Genomic DNA, 19,467 nt, shown 5'->3' on the forward strand with positions numbered 1-19,467 from the left:
AAGTCATATGCTGAAGTCCTAACCCCCAACGTGATGGTACTTGGAGGTGGGGCCTTCGGGAGGTGACTAGGTCGTGAGGGTGGAGCCCCACAAACAGGATTAGTGCCCTTATGAAAGAGACCGTAGAGAGCTCCCTTCTCCTCCCACCACGTGAGAGCACAGGGAGAGACCCGCAGTCTGCAATTCGGCAGAGGGTCCTCCCCAGAACCTGACCATGCAGGCACCCTGATCTTAACTTCCAGCCCCAGAACTATGAGAAATAAATTTCTGTTGTTTATAAGCACACAGTCGGTGGCATTTTGTTATGGCAGCCCAAACAGACTCAAACAGTATCGCATGTGTGAAGATTTTAACATATTTGATGCTGAGGTCCATGGCAGTCACAATTCTTTCTCAAGCACACATTTCCCATCTCAGGCAGAAAGTGACCCTCCGAATGGCCTGTGGGCTTGGCCATCTGGATGCCTTGCCCCAGGAGAAACACTTTTCTCTTTATTTCTCAGCGATGCTAGCTTTGAACGAGGTCTCGCACTGCCTGTTCACGTCCAGGGAAGGGCACGTGACAGGAGCCCAGCAGCTGCCAGGGACTGGTGCATGCAGAAGGCCTACTCCCACCCTGGTGGCATGTTTTCTGGGACTGCAGGCTGTGGGCCTGGAGCTGAGACACGGTGCTATCCCCCTATTTCCGTGGCCCGCCTGCCTAGCCCCTGACTTACTTCGATCGTCTGAAATAATCTGCACCAGCTCATAGTCCTCTGGCTCATCCTCATCCAGGTTGTGTTTGTCCATGGCCTTGCGGATTACGGCCGGAGCTTTATCTTGGCTGGTCACCTGGATTGGGGTGGGGGACAGGCCATCAGGGCAAGGGTCCTGGAGTAGCTCCCCCAGAGTACAGCAGCCAGGGACCCTCGGAGCCATCTAACCTCTGAGCACAAGGGCTCACAGTCTCTGGCTGGGTTCTGGGTCCATGGGGGCCTTACCACCTTCTCCTGCCCCCGGGGAGTCCTCTGCGCAGTGAGGAGGGGTCTTTTCAAATTGCTCCTACTCCTCCTTCCCCTACACGCCTGCCACCTCCTCCCATGCCACCTAGGAGAACTGCCGCCCCTGGGGGCTGCTCCCCCTTGACCCTGCCCCTCCAGGACAACAGTCTCAATGAGCCCAGAGAGCAGATGGCATTTGGTCCCAGCCCTGGAGATAAGAGAGGAGCCAGCCAGCCGGATGCCCAGTGGCTGCCTAAGAGCCAGGCCTGCGCTGAGCTGGAGGCTGCAGGGGTGGTCAACACAGGCTGACCCCTGCTGCCTCCCCCCAGAGGGCTGGAGTACAGGCAGGCCTTAGACACAGGGTCATACAGGGGACGACTTCATGACAATCATGCTAGCTCCTGCCAGCGAGAGCAGCGCAGCACAGGCGGGTGTGTTACGGGGCACCTGACGCAGTGTGGGTGGATGGCGGTGGGGACGTGCAAGTGGCTCACTGGCAGCCCGAGTTCTGGAGGACGAGCAGAGTCCCAGACAGCTTCCATTGGCTTGATCTCTGTCTTCAAATTATAGCCAATGTCTGACCCTGGTAGCCACCTCCATGGCCGCCAGCCTGCTGCAGCCACTTTCTCCCCGCCTCGCTGCAACAGCAGCCTCCTAACCAGCTCCCTGCACCTCCCAGCATCAGCCCATGGCCCCCGAGAAGTCAAAAGTCACTGCTGTCCCTCCTCTGCTCCAACCTCCAGTGGCCCCTGTCTCTCTCCAACAAGATCCAGGCCCCCGGCACTTTCCTGACCTCAACTTTTACCCTGACCCTCGCTCCTGCACCTCGGGCCCCCTGCTGGTCTCCTAACCCCCAGGCACACTCCCGCCTCGGGCTCTGCACACCACTCCCTGCGCCCTCAGGGGCCTCATCAGTGAGGCCCTCCCTGGCCTCCATCTAAACCCCTCCGTCTACCGCCCTCAGCGCTGACTGATGCCCTGGCTTCTTCGTTTCTGTGTCTGGTATCTGCCCGTCCTTCCTGACCCACTAGAAGGCCAGCTCCAGGAGGGCAGGGACAGGCCACGGTGCTCAGTACGTATTTGCTGCCTGGCAGAGGAGGGGACGCAGGGGCCGGCCTGTGGGGCTCACCAGGATGCTCTTGTACATGTTGCCGTTGTCCACGTCCAGGCTGACACGGATGATGCAGCAGTCGCCCACCTGCTGGTTGTAGAGGGGCAGCGAGGAGCTGTAGCTGCAGACCCCGGAGACGGAGCGCTTGTGGGTACGGGTGGAGGCCACGGGGGTGGTGGAGGCTGACGAGGAGGAGGTGCTGCTGGAGGCTGAGCTGATGCCGGAGGTCTCGGGGGACGACTGGGAGGCTGACTCCCAGAACTGTGGGGATGGCACCATCAGCAGAAGCCCCGGGCCCTGCAGGGTGCCCAGGCCGGTGTCCAGCTCTGGGAGATTCCAGGGGCTCTGTTCAGGAGCTGGGGCTTCTCAGCCCCTTTGTGGGTGCGGAGTGGGGAACACTGGCCCTGGGAAGGGAGGGGCTAGAAGGAAGGGGTGGGGCAGTCACCTTCTTTTCCTGGCCATCGGGGGACTCTGGGACAAAGCTCATGTTGATCTCCTCCACATCGGAGCTGGAGGAGCCAGCTGAGTGGACGCTGAGTGCATCAGCGATGTCCCCGCTGCTGAGGTAGGGGCCACACCTGAGCTGGTCACAGGACTTGGAGTGGGAGCTGCCGCTCGTACTGAGCTCTGTGCTGGGGGCCTGGCGGCTGCATGGAAAAGCCAAGTTACTTAGAGGGCCTCCCCTGGAACACACCCCACCCCTTGCCCCCTGCACTCTGCTCCAGGCATCATGCCAAGCGCTCGGTCCGTCACCAGCACCCCATCGGCTCCCATGGGCTGATATATTATTTAGAACCACTCTATCCACAGGAGGAAACCGAGGCCCAGAGAGGTGAGGTGACTCACCCCATTACAGGGCTGGTCAGCAGGGAAGCTGGGATCCCAGGGCCCAGCTGTCTGACTCCCAGAGCCCACGCCCAGCCAGAAACTCCCGAGCCCCAAGGGAGCTGCCCTGCCCGCCTGGACTCACTCGCTCCAGCGCTTAACAATGGCAGTGTTCTTCTTGGCCTTGAGCGTGTTGCTGGCTGATTCAGAGGGGGGCTCCAGCTCACAGGACAGGTTGTAGCTACAGGACAGAGTGGAGCCATGAGGCTACCAGGAGCCACACTCAGCTGATCCTCCCAGTGCCAGGCGCCCAGCTGTCACCAGGCAACCAGGTCCCATGCTGACCAAGGACCCAAACCACAGGCTCTCTGGAGCTGGCCCCCAGGGACAGCTTGCCCATGCTGTGCCCACCTCCTGCCCGGCCTCACCTCTCAGCCTCGCTGAGCCACTCCATGGCCCGGAACCAGGCCCCAAAGTGCTCCTCAGGCGCAATGCTGTAATTGTTGCAGGCCGACTGGAGCAGCTTGATCTGGGCGATCACTTCGAATTCCTGGGGCCAGAGGGGAGGACAGGAAAGTGATGACTGGGCGGGGTTAGGGTTTTCACTCACAAGTTCCCTTCTCTGCTCCTGCTCAGGCCCCACTCTGTTCTCAGAGCTGGGTTCAGACAGCCTCTCCCCAGGAAGCTGTCCTTGATTCTAACCGCCTGTCCCCCACACTCCAGTGGGAGAGGTCCTCCCCTTCTCTGTACCCAAGTCTCCTCATACATGTCAGAGGAAGGGAGCTGGAGCTAAGGCTGTTCTCCCAGGCGGGTCTCTGAAGCCCGCCCCCCAGGGCTGCGGCTGCTCACCTTCCTCCTCTTCTCGAAGTTGATCAGTCTCCCCTGGAAGACAGACAGTCAACATCCATCAGAAAGTGTCCCCTTGCCCATCACCACCCCTCCTGCCCTCTCGGGCTGCACTACAGAGAGCACACACCAGGGGGCAGGGCACGCACATGCCAGGATCTGGGGTGGGTTCTGGGCGCTGAGGGGTGGGCGGGTAGAGGCTCAGGGACGTTCCCACCCAAGCCTCTGAGGACAGAGGGGGAAACTGAGGCCTCAGGCAAGAAGGCCCAGCTGGGCCACCATGTGCCCAACCTTGGAGGGCCTGTCCTCTCTCTGTCCATGGCCATAGCCTAAAGGAGGGGCTGTGTCCAGCTCAGCTACACCCTCCTGCAGCTCTGAGCCCCAGCAGCTGGGTACCGAGCTGTTCGCTCATTGGTAGAAGGGCTGGTGCCCTGGCACACAGGGCTGGCCGGGTGGGCGGGGGTCTCAGGAGACGAGGTGAGCCTGGGCTGAGCTCAGGGCTCCGTGAGGGGCGCTCTGCTCTCTGGCTTCAGGCCCTGCCCCGCCCCCGCCCCTAGGCTCACTCACATACAGACAGTCCTTCATCGCAGTGTCCAGCATCACCAGGTCTGTGAGGAACGTGCCCAGGTAGGGAACCGTGCCCTGGATGACACCCTGTGACATCGGGGTGGGGGCTGTGAGCAGTGCCCAAGGCCCCTTTCCTGAGAGCCCCTCAGCCTCAGCCCCCATCCCGAGCCTCCCACTTGGAGCAGCCTGGGGATCTTTAGCTGTTTCTCCCAAATCCCCCTCCTAGTGTCCATGGACCCCAAACCCTCTAGTCACCTTCCAGGCCTGCTATTTGGCAAATGCCCAAGGGCCTATGGTCCCTGGCTCCTCACTCCCAAATTCCCCTGAGCCTGGCTCTTCCGGGCCTTGCTTTGGTGTCTGTAACTAGTTCCCCCAAGACACCAGCTGATCGGGCATGGCCCTCACAGGGCCCAGGGGAGGCCAGGTCTAACAAGGCCTGTCAGCCACCGGCAGCAGGAGAGGAGGCCTCAGGGGCAGGCCCCTCCTCTGCAGATTGGGAGGCCAGCCCCCTCCTCTCCCGACTCCCAGGCGGGCCTCCTTCTCTCCCAGCCTCGAGCACACTCACCGTCTCTTTCGGCCGTTTCTGGGCTCTCTTGGGGTTCATCTCCAGCGTGGCAAACTTGGAGGTCCCCTCCTGCCAAGGTTGAGGACGGGGTCAGTGAAGCCACCTCCTTGCACTTCACCCTCCAGCAGACCTGACCTCGGAGCTCGGTCACTGGGGCAAATGCTCCTGCCAGCACCAGCGCGCTCTGATTCTGGATCTGAACCCCTCCCGCTCCCGGGACAGCACAGCTGGAGCTGCACTTGCCTCTTGGGGTCTCCGAGGACTCAGTGTCACACGCCTGTCACTGTGGCTTTCTGCCCTTGCCCTCTCCAAGGTGGGGCCTTGCACAAGACTCACCCACATTCCTTTTCTCCCTTGAACCCCACTATCTCCCTGTGAGGTCAGCACCCTGGGGTCATCATTCCCCCATTTTCCAGATGAGGAAACTGAGGCCCAGAGAGGGGCAGCGACTTACCCAGGGCCCCACAGGGACTCAGAGGACAGCAGGCTCCTCCCTCCAGGCTGGAGGCCCTGCCCCTGACGCCTTCACTCCCCACTCCCACCACTGACCAGGGTCCCATCCTCAGGGCCTCTGGGTGTGTGCCAGGCTGAGCCGTGAAGAGAGGGATGGGGACTCTTGGGGGGCCTGTTGAGCAGCTCCTGTCTGCTCCAGCACCCAGTGGGGAGTCTGCTCCCCAGGCTGGGCCCGAGGCCATGGCAAAGCCTTTAGTTCCCACAGAGCCCTGCAGGATGCTCCCCTACACGGTGCTCCGCCTCCACCCACTCAGGAGGGTGTCCCAGGTGCCACCTCTGTCTGACAGGGTGAGCTGAGGCTGCCAGGGGCACTGGGTAGTGACATTTTGCATCTTCTTTTCTATGGAAGCTTCTGAGATCAGGTCAAAAAGGACCCATCACGAATTCATTAGTTCCCGGACACTTATCACAGCACTCTGGGTTATCCATCGTGGCTAACACGAGGCATGGCTAACACGAGGCGAGAATCCAACAGGACCCACTGGGACTTACTCACAGCATCTGCCCCAGGAGCAGAGTGAGGAGTCCCATGGGTACCTAGACCTGCCTCCCCGGTCCGGTCATTTGGACCCAACACCAGGCAGCCCCTTTGGGATCTGGCCCCTGGGCATCTCCTGCAATACCCGGTCCCTGGGCGGGCAGGTGTCTGCCCCTTGGAAGTACAGTGCAGACAGAAGGAGCAGCAGGGGCCTGGCTTCCTGGGGACAGGCTGGGCTGGTTTGGGGAGGGAAGGGACCCCCACACCTGACCCCATCCACCCACCAGCCTGGAAGAAGCTAAGTGCCAGTGGAAAGGACCAGTGAGGGAGCAGAGACCTGCAAATTCTGCCTGCTCACCCACCTCTCCTGGAGCCAGCCGCCCCCACGACATCCCATTGCAGGGCCTCCTGTCCCTAAAAATGCCCTCCACCTGCCCGTGGAGCAAACAGACCCCTCTCTCCCTGGAGTCCAGACAAGACAGGACTGGAATTTTTCAAAGAAACTTGACAAGATGCTAACACCGCCCCCTGTCCCCTCTTCCATTTACCTTGATGAGCAGCTCTCTGCTCAGTGAGTAGTTGTTCTCATCTGAGAAAATCTCTGACAGCTTCTGAAAGATTCGGAAGCTGTCCCTGGGGGAGGAAGGAGAAAGTAGGGAATTGGGGGTTGGGGGAGTGGTGAGTATTTATTTTAGAACCTAAAGACCCAAACTTCCTGGAAGAGTGGTGACCAAACAGGGTTCTGCTGGGCCCGGGGAGGGGTGCTCTCGTGTTGGTCACCTGGGCCCCATTCCCATTTCTACTGAGCAGCTCTGTTCTGACCACTTTTGATTTCAACTGGACAGAGTTGTGTGGCTGTGAAGTAAACATGAAAATCTCCAAGGTGACTCAGTCCAGTGCCTGACAGATAAGGAAACTGAGTCCTGAGGCAGACCTGCCGGCCTAAGGCCAATGGACACTTAGAGATCCCGCCTACCAGGGGTCTGTGCCCCTAGGACTGCTGCCTCCTGACAGGTCTCAGGCTCACTGAGGGGGCAATGCCTGGCCCCGGGGGAGGTGCCTGGTCCACTCGGGAGCTCCTGCAGAGAGAGGCCTGCCCACCTGGAAACTTCTTCCCACGTCTTCTTCAGTCGGTGGATGGAGTTGCTCTGCAGAGCAGAGAGGATGGCGTAGAGTGATGAGAAGTTCTTGAGGACTCGGCACTCCTGGCGAGAAGAGAACGTGGGTTGGGAGGTGCGGCTGGAGCTACCCCCTGCTCCGGCTTCAGTCCCCCTCAGCTGGACTACCCCCCCCGGACGGGACAGATGCCCAGGGAGCCCAGGAGGGCACACTTGGGACCCGATGAGTAACACGCCTAGGGAGGAGGATCTGGGCTCACCCCAAGGAAAAAGCATGAGGAGGAAGTGAGCACCCAGACAGTGGATGTGGGAGTCAAGGCCAGTGTGCCCTGGGAAGGAAGAGCCTGGGGTCTGTGCAGGGGCCTGGACCACAAACCACACCCTGAGGCACATAAAGGCAAAAAAGGGATTCCTGGGCCCTCTGAGGCATACCCTGGCCACCTCAATCCAGTGCTCTACCACCCTGGCCCTGTCACGGGCCGTCACACTCCGGTCCCCGAGGCAGGTGGTGATGACGCAGTTGGCAACATTGTTGAACTGGGTGACGGTGGCACGGACGGTGGGAGCCAGGTGCTCCTTGCCCTTCTTGTCCCGCTGGGACCAGATGGAGCCCAGGCAGTGGTAGGGCACCACCTTCTTGAACAGCTCCTGGGGAGCAGAGGGAGTGTCACCCGGCTCTGTCACACCCCAGCTCAGCTCCAGTCTCCCCCAGTCCCAGGCAGGGTCCCTGGTCAAAGCTGGAGCTCAGGAAGCTGAGGATGTGGCTGGAGCGTTGTGGGGGTCCCTGGCTTTGTTCTTGTCCTCTGAGGGCACCCAGCACGGGATGACCCAGGATGGAATACTGGCAAGAGTGCAGCATTCCCACCAGCAAAACCCTCACTACATACACCGGAAGAGGCTCACACTGGCACGTCCCAGGCAGCATTTTCCACCCTCCATCGTGCCTCCGGGCTGACCCCTGTCCAGGTTCATATTTACCGTGGGGGCTACAACTAGGGGCTTTGTCTGCTGTCTGCCATGGCCTCTAGCACACGTCAGGCGCCTAGGAAGTGCTGAGGCTAGAGGACCTCTGAGGCAGATGGAGGCAACCCATGAAGCCAGCCGCACCCCAGTGAGCTCCCCACCCTCACCAAATGGGCCAGGCCCCGCCCAGCTTCCCCTGTTCTAGCTCACTGCATCTCCACAGCCCCTCTGTGCTGCCACACAGATGGGGGGGTCTCATCTCCACAGCCCGGAGGGGAATCAAGGCCTCGGGGTGCAGAAACTTCCCTGGGTCACAGGGTTTGTAATAAAGAAACTGGGACTGGGACTGGAACTGGGACATCAGCTCTGGCCCACGGAAGGGCAGGTGTGGGCAGCGGAGGCCAGAAGGAAGGTGCACCCTGCCCCACTCTGCTGAGAAGAGTCGCTCACCGCGTCCATCAGTGTAAACTGCTCCGCTACCAGGTCAGGTGGGAACGTCAAGAGGTGAGGCTTCTCCTCACTCAGCCCGTTCTCTGCAGCCACAGACGAAGGCCAGGAAGGCTCTGGTGCTGGTGTTGGCTCTAGCTCTAGAGTTTGTGACAGAGCTGCCTCCAGCTCTGGAGCTGGTACTGGCTCTGGCTCTAGCTCTGGAGCTGGTACTGGCTCTGGCTCTAGCTCTGAAGCTGGCGTTGGCTCTGGCTCTGGAGCTGGTTCTGGCTCTAGCTCTGGAGCTGGTGCTGGCTCTGGCTCTGGAGCTGACACTGGACAAGGCACTAGAGCTAGTGTTGGCGCTGGCTCTAGATCGGGAGTTGGTCTCAGAGCTGGCACTGGAGCTGGTGACAGAGCTACAAGAGGAAAAAAGTTCAGCAACATGCCTGCCTTTCCAAGCAGAAAACATGCCACTGCCTTCTAGAGAAGCCCCAGCCCAGGAACCCACAACAAGATGTCTTCTTTGACTGCAGTCGAACAGATGGGTGGTCGGAGGCCAGACTTTGCTCCTGGCCAACACCAGTCTCTGGGGACTCCTCACTGCGCGTCCAGCACTGATGCCTCCCCACATGCTTACATGCACCCACCCTGCTCTCCTCACCCTCCAACTCGGCCTCAATGAGCTCTGCGTGCTCCAACTGAGCCAGGAGATGGTGGGCACGGCGCTCCAGGTCAGAGCCGGGCATGTTGAGCTGCACATAGGCCACCAGTTGCTTGAGGCAGGGAAAGTCCGGGGGCTGACAGAAGTCCTCTGAGTACTGGTCCAGCCAGGTGCCCAGGATGGAGGAGATGGCACTGGAGGTAGGTGGGTGGGCAGGAGAGTTGGAGGCCTGGCCTCTTCTTCCATGCAGTCTTCCCTTGGTACCTCTATGGGGTTGGGGCTGGGCTCCTGGGCCCGCCCCTGCCCATCCAGAAGCCAGTGCACCCCAGCCCACCCCCACGTGACGGTCCAGCAGGGGCAGGCCTGGTCAGCAGGCTGGGCCTGCGAAGTCTCCATAGGAGGGAGCCCTCCATCAACTCTGGGACCACCTCTCCCTTCCTCGGGGAACCCGACGCACTCCTGCCTGTCCCCCGGCGCCTCCCCACTGGAATGTCAACTCCACGAGGACAGGGAGGGCGGTGCCTGCTCTGTTCATCGCACTGGCGGGCGCACAGTAAGTGCTGCATGCACATGTGAGGGAGGAGGGACCAGGCGGAGTGTGTCCTGCTGCCCAGCCTTCACGGGGCCCTCGTGGCACCTCAGACTGCTGCTCATACACCGCTGTGCTGTCTTACTCTCTGTGAGGCCTGTGTGGGTCTCGTCTCCACCCCGACACTATCCTCGGGAATGGGGACACAGCCGGCCCAGCCCCACATGCAGCTGGCCTCGCAGGACTGAGGCACCAGGCTGATGTGTGAGCAGGTGGCTCCCCACACCTCCTTCCTGGGTCCTTGGATCAGGGGGTGCCGAGCAGGGCTGGGATGGGCTGTGGTGGGGTTGGATTCTCTCAGGGGCCAGCTCTGAGCCCCCAGCCTCCTCTCTGCTCCCCAGGGGGCCCGGGACCCCACCTGTAGCTCTCTGACTCCTTTCCTCCTACAGGAGAAGCCCCCAGACCTCAGCCCTCTAGCAGGAATCACGAGATGTGTGGGAGCCAGGGGACTGCCCGGCCCTCCCGCGCCCCCAGCCACAGCCCCTCAGATCCCATTAGACCCGAAGCCCACTCACTTTCTCAGTTGGTCCTGGGGTCCACCGTCCTCGTCGGAGTAAGGGAGGATGCATCCATATCTAGAGGAGGCCGTGAGGGCGTCACATCTACCGTACCTGATATGATGTCTAGTGTTACCGGCCGACTCCCCGACTAGAACGGAAGCCCGGGAGGACACGGACTTTGTCTGCTTTTTTTAGTGAATTATGCTAAGTGTCTAGCAAAGTGCCTGCACACAGTAGGTGCTTCATATATATTCGCTGAATGAATGAAGCCCAACCAGCACCTTGCTGACGTCTGAGTGGGCCTGGGCCCCAGGCAGCCCCCAGGGCTCCCTGCTCTGCCTGCCCCCAGGCTGGGACCCCCCCAGGGAATTGGAAGGCTCCTTCAGAAATGGGAAAGCAGCTGTGCCCAAGGCCACAGGGTGCTGAGGCTTGAGGCAGACAGCTTCACGGGGGAGAGGAAAGTCCTAAATCAGGACAACCACAGCCTTCGACAGCCCTTCCCACAGGGCCAGGCCTGAGCAAACTGAGGCTCAGAGAGGTGAAGGGACGTTCCCAAGACACACAGCCAGGAGGTGGGCCGGGAGCCACGGTGCTGTGCAGGGGTGGGGCGCCCACCTTTTGAACAGCAGGTCCAGGACCTGCTGGGTGGTGGTGAAGGCTCGGTATGTGCACAGGAAGATGGTGACGTAGGAGAGGTCGCTGCCCTGGAAGGCAGGCACCAGGTGCTCCACCAGCTTCTCCAGCGTGCCTGCCTTCACAGTCCGCACCTTGCAGGTCTCATACAGGTTCAGGGCCGACTCATTCTCACACTGTGGGGAAGACGAGGGAGGGCCATCCGGTCAGGGGCAGCACCATGGCCCACAGGAGGGCAGTGGGGGACTGGAGGTTAGATGAGCTGCTAAGAGCTCAGTGACTTTTGGCCAGAGATGGGACATGAGTGCCCCCAGCAGACACAGGTTTTAGGCTTTACAAGCAGAATCTGAGGGGGAGGAACGGTGACAAAGACTAACACCTTCAGGTCATTTTGTTAGCTGAGTAATGACAGCCCCTCCCTGTATGGAGAGCATTACCCCTGTGAGCCTGGGCAACACATCCCCGTTCTGGAGGTGAGGAAAGAGAGGCTACTCCAGGGTGGAAGAGAGAGGTATATGGGGACACACAGCACTGGGGGAATGGCTGAGGAAAGGAAGCACGCCAAGGTCCCTCAACAGGGACAGGCTGAATCACTGCATGACCAACCTCCCTGCTGGAACGCGACCACTGGAGTCAGGCCCCACTCGGACCTGGAGGGGTCACAGGGCTGTGCTCCGTGAGAGGGCAGATGGCAGAGAATTGTACATAGTAGCCTGCGCCCCTGTCCTTTTTGGGTAAAAATGGTCCTACTAAGCATGGCGATGGAAGGCTTGGGGAAGGTGTGGAAGGACTCCAGGCTGACGGCCACATGGGGCTGCTGGGGGCAATATTTAAAACAAAAAACATTGGGACAAAATGCAAAAATACTTCTGGCCTAACGTGAAGTGAAAACAGCATAGAAGTGTCTTTTGATGTTCACACAAATATGTGAAAAGTGACTCTGCAGCTGGCCAAGCCCAGGGCTGGACAGTTGCGGGGGGGGGGGGGGGGCGGGTGCCCAGATTCCTTTGGGAGCAGGACTGTGGGCTCTCAAGCAGGAAAGCCCTGGAGGGAGGCCAGCAGAAGTGCCAGGGTGGCACTGGGGTTCCCGGGGTCCCGGTGTGGAGGCCCCTGCACCTGCACTCACCCCGAGCCAGCGCTGGCCCTTGTTGGTGCCATGGTGCACCTGCACCTTGCGCAGGGAGATGGAGTAGATGACCCCGTTGACCAGCTCCTCACCAATCTCCTGCGTAGAGCTCTGCAAAGACAATGCCCAGCCGCCGGGCGGGGACGTCAGGGGCCTGCCTGGCTGCTGCTGCAGGGGGATGCCCCATGTGACCTTCTGTTCCCCAGATGAGGGTGCTCAGACAGACCTCCAGTCCAGAATGACACGGATGGCAGCTTGAGGGCTCGGGATTAACATGGGACAGGTTGGCACTGCCCCCAGCACTCCCCTTCCCCCGCTGCCAGCCACAAGCTGGATCTGAACATGAGGAGCCCACCAGGCTCCGACCCCTCAACAACCCACTCCTGCCCAGGGTGACCCCCCCGCCAGGCGAATTTACTTGGCCATTTCACAGATGAGGACACGGAGGCTGAGAGAAGAGCAACTTGTCCAAAGTCATGCCACGGAGGATAGATGGCAGACCCAAGATCCCAAGGCACAGGGCCCAAGGCCCGTGACCCACCTCAGCCTGACCCCTCCTCTGCTCAGCCTGTCCACCCCACCGCTGATGCAGCAGGAATCAGCATCGGGCTGGTGCAGGTGTGGGGCATCCCTGTGGCCGCAGCCGAGGCCACTTCCTTCCCTTTCTGCTCATTCATGCCCTTGTGCCGTCTTGGGCAACAGAGGAGTTCCCAGTTCCCTGTGTGTCATCACGTGCGTGGGGACAGGGTGAGAAAGATGACAGTGCTGGCATCCGGGCTGATGGCGGGGGTTCCACAGAACCCCAAAACCATGGGACTTTGTCATCTGGCAGAAAGGAAAGGCCTTTGTTTTAGGAAGCAGCGACCCCTCCCACTGGGCAGGCTGGGGTCATCAAGGCCTGGCCAAGGCCGCTTAGCCATGTTGCCCTGGGCTTCACAGCCCCCTCTCCCACCTGCCCCTGTTCAGGGAAAAGGTGCAATGGGGCCTGCAATGGGGAGGGGGGCCGAGAGTAAAAATATCAACCTCTGAGTGCTAAGGGAGGAGCTGGGAGATGCTGGCCGGCACACGGCCATCGATCACACGGTCAATGCCAGCTGCTGGGACCACGGGTCACTGCCCTGAGCCAGGCTGAGCATGGAACTCAGAGAAGGCCCAGAGCAAGTGCTGACTCAGCCTGGGCCCCACGATAGCCGTAAAGCCCTCAGCCCAAGCTGGGCCTCCTGTGGGCTGTCCTTCCAGACGTCAGCACCCCCGGGGTCAGAGACCGGGGTCCTGGGCCTCTCACCTCCTGCCCACCCTCAAGGGCTCTGGGAGGCCCAGGAGCCATCCTCTGGAAGTCCATTTCCTCTGACCCGAGGTCGCCCTCCTACTCTGGGCATCGTACCAACGGGAAAGCCGCTGCAATCACACTGGGCTTCCTGACCCTTTGCCTCCTCTGAAGGGAAAGCCAGCCGCTTCTTGGAAGTTAGGAGCGAAGCCACAGGCAGAAGCCCCCGAGTGGAACCTCCCACACCCACACAGCCCACACAGCCACACTTGGGGAGGTCCAGCCCTTCCATCGAGGAGGGGAAATTCCTCCTCCTGAAGCAGAAAAACGGAAACAGATGCTCGCTTTCCTTCCCCCGCCTCACGTGCCCCTTCCCCACTCAGAAGAGCCCTCGGAGGAGAGGGGCTTCAGAGGCTACAGTGAGGTCGGGGCCGGCTGTCCACCTGCCGGACCAGATGGTTCTGCCACTGTCCACCCTGGCATCTCCTCAGGAGTCCGAGACTGCCTCCTGCAAAGGCTGCCGGCCTGGCGGGAAGGGCCTGTCCTTCTCCTGGGGATTTCAGCCACACCTGGCCCAGCTGGGAGCCAGACAGTGTCCTGAGGGTCCAAGTTGCTGGCAACCGTTTGGCGGTCCCATGCAGGATGCATCTGCCAGAGGGTGCTGGACTTGAACCCCTCAGGAGCCTGCACAGCACCTGGCTCCCACTGGGGCTCCATCAAGGCCTGCTGGATGGAAGTGCTCCCCAGCCAGGCCAACCCGCGAGAGGGGCTGGGGCAGGGCGGCCTTGCCACCCCCAGGAGGTAGCATAGCACATAGCAGCTCTGCAGTGAGCCATGGGCCTCACTGGCAGCGAGCAGCTGGCCGGCCCTGCCTGGGTGTCATGTGATCTCCCAGCCCTTCCCCCACCCCCCAGGGGCCCCCTTCTGCCAGCCGGGCAGGGGGTAGGGCAGGACGCTGAGAGCCACACATGCTGCAATGGGGGGCGGGGGGGTCACTGCCCTGTCGCACAGATGGGGAGCTGCTCCAGCCCTGCAGAGCTAACCCTGTACTCTCCAGTTCCTCCGCTCAGGAACAATAAAACAAGACCGTGAGAGCTACGCTGAGCACAGGACAATTTACACTGTGTGCCAAGAGCCCACTGAGAAGCAGGCTCTCAAGTGAGAGGTCCTGGGTCCCAGGCAGAAAGTGGCAGAGTGGGACATCTGTTCCCTGCTCCCTCCCCCTGCAAGGGACAGAGAAGGAAAGGGGCCAATAGCCCTGGCATTGCCCCTAGGACGCTCTGGGGTAGAAAGGGCAGGGCCCTGGTGCCCGAAAGTGACCCTGGGCCACCCTGTTAGCAGGGTGGACAGCGTCTGGACCCCCAGGGATGCTCTGGGAGGGGCTAGGGAGCTCCTGGGGGAGGTGTGCGCAGGGCAGAACTGAGCTGGCTGTCAGGGGAGAGAATGCCACGTGGACAGCTGTGTCCCCAGGGAACAGATCCCCTTGTCCTGCCTGAAGCAGGCACCTACTCATGTCCCCAGGGCTACACCGCCTGGCCTCCCACCACCTGAGTCAAGAGGAATGAGGATAGTGTGATGTCCCCACGGTGAGCAGAGGCCGGCACGATAGGCCTCCAGGGTGCCTCTCGCCTCGCAGTTCCTTGGGCCCTCACCTCCTGTGCCCCCTCAAGGGCTCTAAGAGGCCCAGGAGCTGTCCTCTGGAAGTCCACAGGCTGGGGCCCCAGGGACGAGGAGGGGAAACGGCCTGGGTGGCCTCTGTTAGTGTGTCACCTGATCAGCCTTCTGGTGACCGGCCAGCAGGCTGCTGTGTCCCCAACTGGCTGTAGGCCAAGTCTCAAGTCCCTCAAGGCAGAATAACGGGGTTGATTACCCCCATTATTTGGGGACAGACCTGAGGGGACCTACTGGGCCTTCCCACCTCTCCCAGAAGGTGCCTGTGCCTGCACCTATGGGGATGGCACCTTCTCGCATCCTGATCCCCAATCTGCTCTGGCTCCCCCCAGATGCTTTCCCAAGGAAGCTCCAACCAGGCCCACAGATGTCTCTGGCCACAGACCGGCTCCTCCTAAGGAGACCTGACCGAGGGCTGAGATGGACGGAGGGCCTGCACTGAGGTCTCCTCCTATCTCTTCCCCGGCCTGCACGTGGAGGAGTTCGGCCCCACTTGGGCAGGGCAGGGAGTGGCTCTGATTGCAGCGCCCCCATATGCATGAGATCACCCCTTGGCGACCTCGCCACACCCTGCTCAGCTGCTGGCCAGGTCCACTGAGTCACAAAGGTCACCCCGAGGCCCTCATTCGGCCACCCAACAGCCTCCTGGCAGCTCTGAGCACACGGGGACCCTCCCTAGGGCCCAGCAGACCCCACAGCCCCAACTCTCACGGAGGGCTCTGACTCCCAGCTCTGCCAAGCTGCTCGGCCATTGTCGTCAGTGAGCTCGTCTATGAAACGGGGCAAGAGCAGCAGCCCCCAACAGGCAACAGCAGGGTCACGAGAGAACGAAGGCAGCGCGCCTGCTCTGCACCCAGCACATGAAAGCGCTCGGGAAAGGGGACCGATGCCGCTGTTGCTGGTGGGGAACACTCGCCCCGCCCCCAGCCCCCATGAGCTGGCTGCTGGGGAACACCAGGCTGTGGGAAAGGCCACCCGGGAACCCTGGGAGACCAGCCAGGGTCCCGGGAACCTGGAGGAGGGCCCAGCACAGGGGGGCAGGTCACCCGAAAGCTCTGCAGGTGGGAGCCAGCCTGGCAGCTTTCTGATTTTCTACGTCTTTGCTCAAATACAGAACCCAAAACTGAGACAGATCAGAGAGGGTTGCTGAGCCTCTCAGGGCTCCCAGTGTGAACACTGTCACACGCCCATTTTGCAGAGTGGAGACAGGCTAGGGGACAGGGTCAAGTAGAGGGTGTCCAGGCTGAGAAGAGAACCCAGAACTTCTCAAGTCCAAGTCCTTGTTCTCTTAGACAATAGGCCCAACAAGGCAGCGAGAATGAAAATGCCAAGCCGGCTCGACCCTCCTGGGGTGCAGCAGGGTCCTGCCCTCAGGCCTGCATCTTGAGCCCAGAGGCATGGACAGGACCCCCGCCAGGATGCAAGGCTGGCCTTGGATGGGGTGGGCCACACTCCTGGTCCCACAGAGGCAGCCTCAGCCAGGGACCACACAAGGTGCCTGGTTGCCCTGGTTCGGTGATCCCAGAAACTGGAGTTTGGCGACCAGCCTGTGCTGAGCCCCCAAAGGCTGACCCACCTCCCCAAGAATCCTCCCCATCAGCTTGAGCCCAGCTACCCGTCAGCATTTAAAGAGAAGGAAAAGCGTGCCTCAGGTGGGGCTGGGAGACACACCCATCCTCCTGATTGTCAGACCAGCAGACCAGCAGGGGCCAGGCCTGCAAGGGGTTGTTGCTGAGTGACGGCTGAGGAGGAGGATGGCCTGGTTCTGAGAGGGTGCAGGGAGGGGCTGGCTGAAGGTCCACCCTCAACACCCACACCACTGACCACAGCGTCCAGCACGTGGGCACTTCCTGGGTGTCAGGCCCTTCGCATACTCCTCACATTTAATCCTCCCAACACCTCACTTGATGGATGAGGAGAGAGCCAGGCAGGAACTCGCCCGGGTCAGGAGCCAGGATGTGGCAACTGGGGCAGGGACTTGAACCCGACCCAGGCCTCACCCCACCAGTGGCTGCCATGATCACGGCCTCAGAACAGAGTCCAGCCCCTGGTCACACAGATGTGGGAGAGACTAGAGACAGGAAGGACTTCCTCAGCTTGCACAGCCAGTTGTTGGGGGTGGTGGGGCCCAGCTCCCTTGCATCTGCACCTCTCCACTGAGAGGGGATTTGTTGGGGCTCCTGGCACAGGATGGCCAGGGCACCCATGGGCCCTAAAATCAGCTATGAGAATCAGGCCTGAGAAGCACCTTGCTGACTGGGCCGGGTAGCATATTCCCGGAGCCCAGGCTGTGGGCACTCCCCGGGCACCCCGTCAGAAAACACACTCATGGCAGCTACCACCTGTCTGGCTCTGACACTGTACCAGGCACTGTGGGGACCACCTGTCAGGTTGCCTGTCTCACTCAGGCCTCACCAGAACCCAAAGGGGAGGATCTGGTTCAAGTCCATTTTATAGATAAAGAAACCGAGGCTCAGGGAATAGGAGCAGAGCTAGTACTGCAAGGAACCAAGCTGGCATCCCAGCGCAGCTCCCTTCGCTCCAGAGCCCAAGCTCTCAGCCAGAGAGCACCCTACCCCTGGGTACAAAAAGACAACACTGCGCCTCCAGGTCTGACTACAGAGCCGCCTGCGCCTGTGCAAACATCCAACAGTCCCTGGGGAGGAGAGGAGATGCCACAGCAGTATGCAAGCTCGAGAGCTTCCTGAAAGCAGGCCGGCACGTGGGGGCCCTGCCTGCTCACTGAGCAACGTTGAGGCTCTCATCGACTCGCTCCCCAGCCACGGGCCCGCCGGTGGATGGAGAATCGGGTCTGCTCACAGCTCTGCTTCTCCTGCACAAGGCTGCAGGCTTCAACTCCTGTCTCCTCGGAACGAGTGGGGAGAGTCACTTTACTGGAGCTGTGGGTCTGGGAACACGGCGTCTCTGGGCCTGCAAGGCTGGAGGCCCGAGCTGGGGACAGGGTGGCCACAGCACAGTGCCATGCCGTGGGAGCTGTCTGGGCGGCCGGCCAGCAGCCTCTGGGAGTCAGTCCCCAACCACCTGGGTGCAGCCTCCTGAAACCACCCCCATGGGCTCGCTAAGAGGCTGCCGAGGGCCAGCGCTCAATCTACTACAACCCCTTCTTAGTGGCAACAAAGACAGGACCTGGAAACTCAACGTCCAGGTTGAAGATCGGACCCCAGCCCTGCCTGTGAGCAGTCTAACATCTCCCAGGCTGAACTCCCACCGCACGCACCCAGTCCTGCTCCAGGGCTGTCCTTGAGCCTCCAGCAAAACAGCTCAGCACGCTCAAGCGTCTCCCACGTAGAGGAGGGACAAGGACCCAGTACCAGCCAGACTGGTCTCCTTCCTTCTCTTCTCCTGAGGCCCCGAGGAGTAAAGAGGGGAATCTGAGGGTCCGTGGAGGCCTAGCAGATGGCAGTAAGTCAGTCCCCTCCTAAACTTGACAGGCCCTGCAGCTCCTGGAGGCTGCCCCCTTGGAGAGTGAGCTGGGAAGCCCCTCTTGAAGATTACAGTAGAAAGACAGACAGTCACATGCATATGCGTGCCGCACAGGCCACGCCTCTTGAGCCTCCAGGGTCAAAGGCTAATGAGCATTGGCGGTTAAACTGGAGCCCTGCACACAGTATGATCACCAGACCAGACAGCGGGAAGGAGGTGGGGAGGCTGGCAGGAGACTCTCCCCTGGGTACCTCCACCCAAAGAACAGAGAAGCCCTCCTCATTCCGTTCCGCCCAGACTGCGCTCAGGCCTTGCAGTCACACAGCCTGGGTCAGAATCCCACCTCGGTCACTTACTAGCTTGGTGAGTTTGTATGATCTGATTAACCTCGAGTGCCTCAGTTGTTTGTTAAACTGGCTATTGACAGTCTTGACCGAAAAAGGACATAATGCATGCAAATTACTTAGCACAGGGCTCCCCACCAAGTGCTGGCTCATATTAGCTATTATTTTAAACCTTTGGGGTCCAGCTGTGGGCTTGCTTCTTCCTGGAAGCTCTCCCCAGTGTCCTTTGCCTTCCTCCGATCTATAAGCATCCCTACCCCTCACTGGACCACGGGGCCTCTGGGCTGCCTGGGCCTGGTTCTGTTCCCCTTATGGCTCTACCATCCTCCCACGCACTTCTAATTGCCTCCACAGAGAACATTGCCCTATCCTTCTCTGATCCCTGCAGGCTCTCGCACACAGCAGGCGCCCAATTGAGAACAGAACCCATGTTCAAATCCTGGCTGCGTCCTTCTCGCTGTGTGTACTTTTAGATCAGGGACTTCACTTTTCTGAGTTCCATTCTCTTATATAGTGGGGTTGGCACCTACCCTGGAGAGCTGGTCAAAGGCAGCTGGAATGAGGGGGTGGCATCTGCAGTCAGTAGGTACTACAGACTTGGGAACTCCCTCTGCCTGGCCAAGGCATGGGCCAGGTGACCTCCAGAAAGCACAGAGCTGCACAGGCCAATCGCATGGTAGCTTGGCTTAGAATCAAGATGACAAGCGGACACTCAGATGTGCGAGGACATCTGGCAGCCCAGAGAGGGAAGGACTGGGTGGAGGTCTGGTAGGGAAATGGGTACAGGGGAAGGAAGGCAGAAACTGTCTGGTGGTTTCCAGAGGACAGGGACCACAA

At 60.6% G+C, this 19,467-nt stretch overlaps 1 protein-coding gene across 5 annotated transcripts in view; it reads right to left on the reverse strand.

Annotated features, from left to right (window-relative positions):
• The window catches only part of RALGDS (ral guanine nucleotide dissociation stimulator), a 34,435-nt gene that overhangs the window by 2,729 nt on the left and 12,239 nt on the right, over window positions 1–19,467 (reverse strand). For 2 of the 5 annotated variants that reach the window (XM_046673703.1, XM_046673667.1), the window contains exons 2-17: window positions 11,905–12,015; window positions 10,761–10,954; window positions 10,161–10,256; window positions 9,057–9,250; window positions 8,417–8,811; window positions 7,436–7,651; window positions 6,987–7,090; window positions 6,434–6,518; window positions 4,895–4,963; window positions 4,330–4,416; window positions 3,766–3,798; window positions 3,345–3,466; window positions 3,062–3,157; window positions 2,537–2,738; window positions 2,110–2,388; window positions 717–831 (exon numbers count right to left, since the gene is read on the reverse strand). In XM_046673703.1, the coding sequence (XP_046529659.1) occupies window positions 717–831; window positions 2,110–2,388; window positions 2,537–2,738; window positions 3,062–3,157; window positions 3,345–3,466; window positions 3,766–3,798; window positions 4,330–4,416; window positions 4,895–4,963; window positions 6,434–6,518; window positions 6,987–7,090; window positions 7,436–7,651; window positions 8,417–8,811; window positions 9,057–9,250; window positions 10,161–10,256; window positions 10,761–10,954; window positions 11,905–12,015 (2,398 nt within the window). The remainder of the gene's footprint in view (window positions 1–716; window positions 832–2,109; window positions 2,389–2,536; window positions 2,739–3,061; window positions 3,158–3,344; window positions 3,467–3,765; window positions 3,799–4,329; window positions 4,417–4,894; window positions 4,964–6,433; window positions 6,519–6,986; window positions 7,091–7,435; window positions 7,652–8,416; window positions 8,812–9,056; window positions 9,251–10,160; window positions 10,257–10,760; window positions 10,955–11,904; window positions 12,016–19,467) is intronic. The other 3 variants (XM_046673685.1, XM_046673678.1, XM_046673694.1) reach the window with 3 other exon arrangements.

This window comes from Equus quagga, chromosome 1, assembly GCF_021613505.1.
Source record: "Equus quagga isolate Etosha38 chromosome 1, UCLA_HA_Equagga_1.0, whole genome shotgun sequence".
Classification (NCBI taxonomy): domain Eukaryota; kingdom Metazoa; phylum Chordata; class Mammalia; order Perissodactyla; family Equidae; genus Equus; species Equus quagga.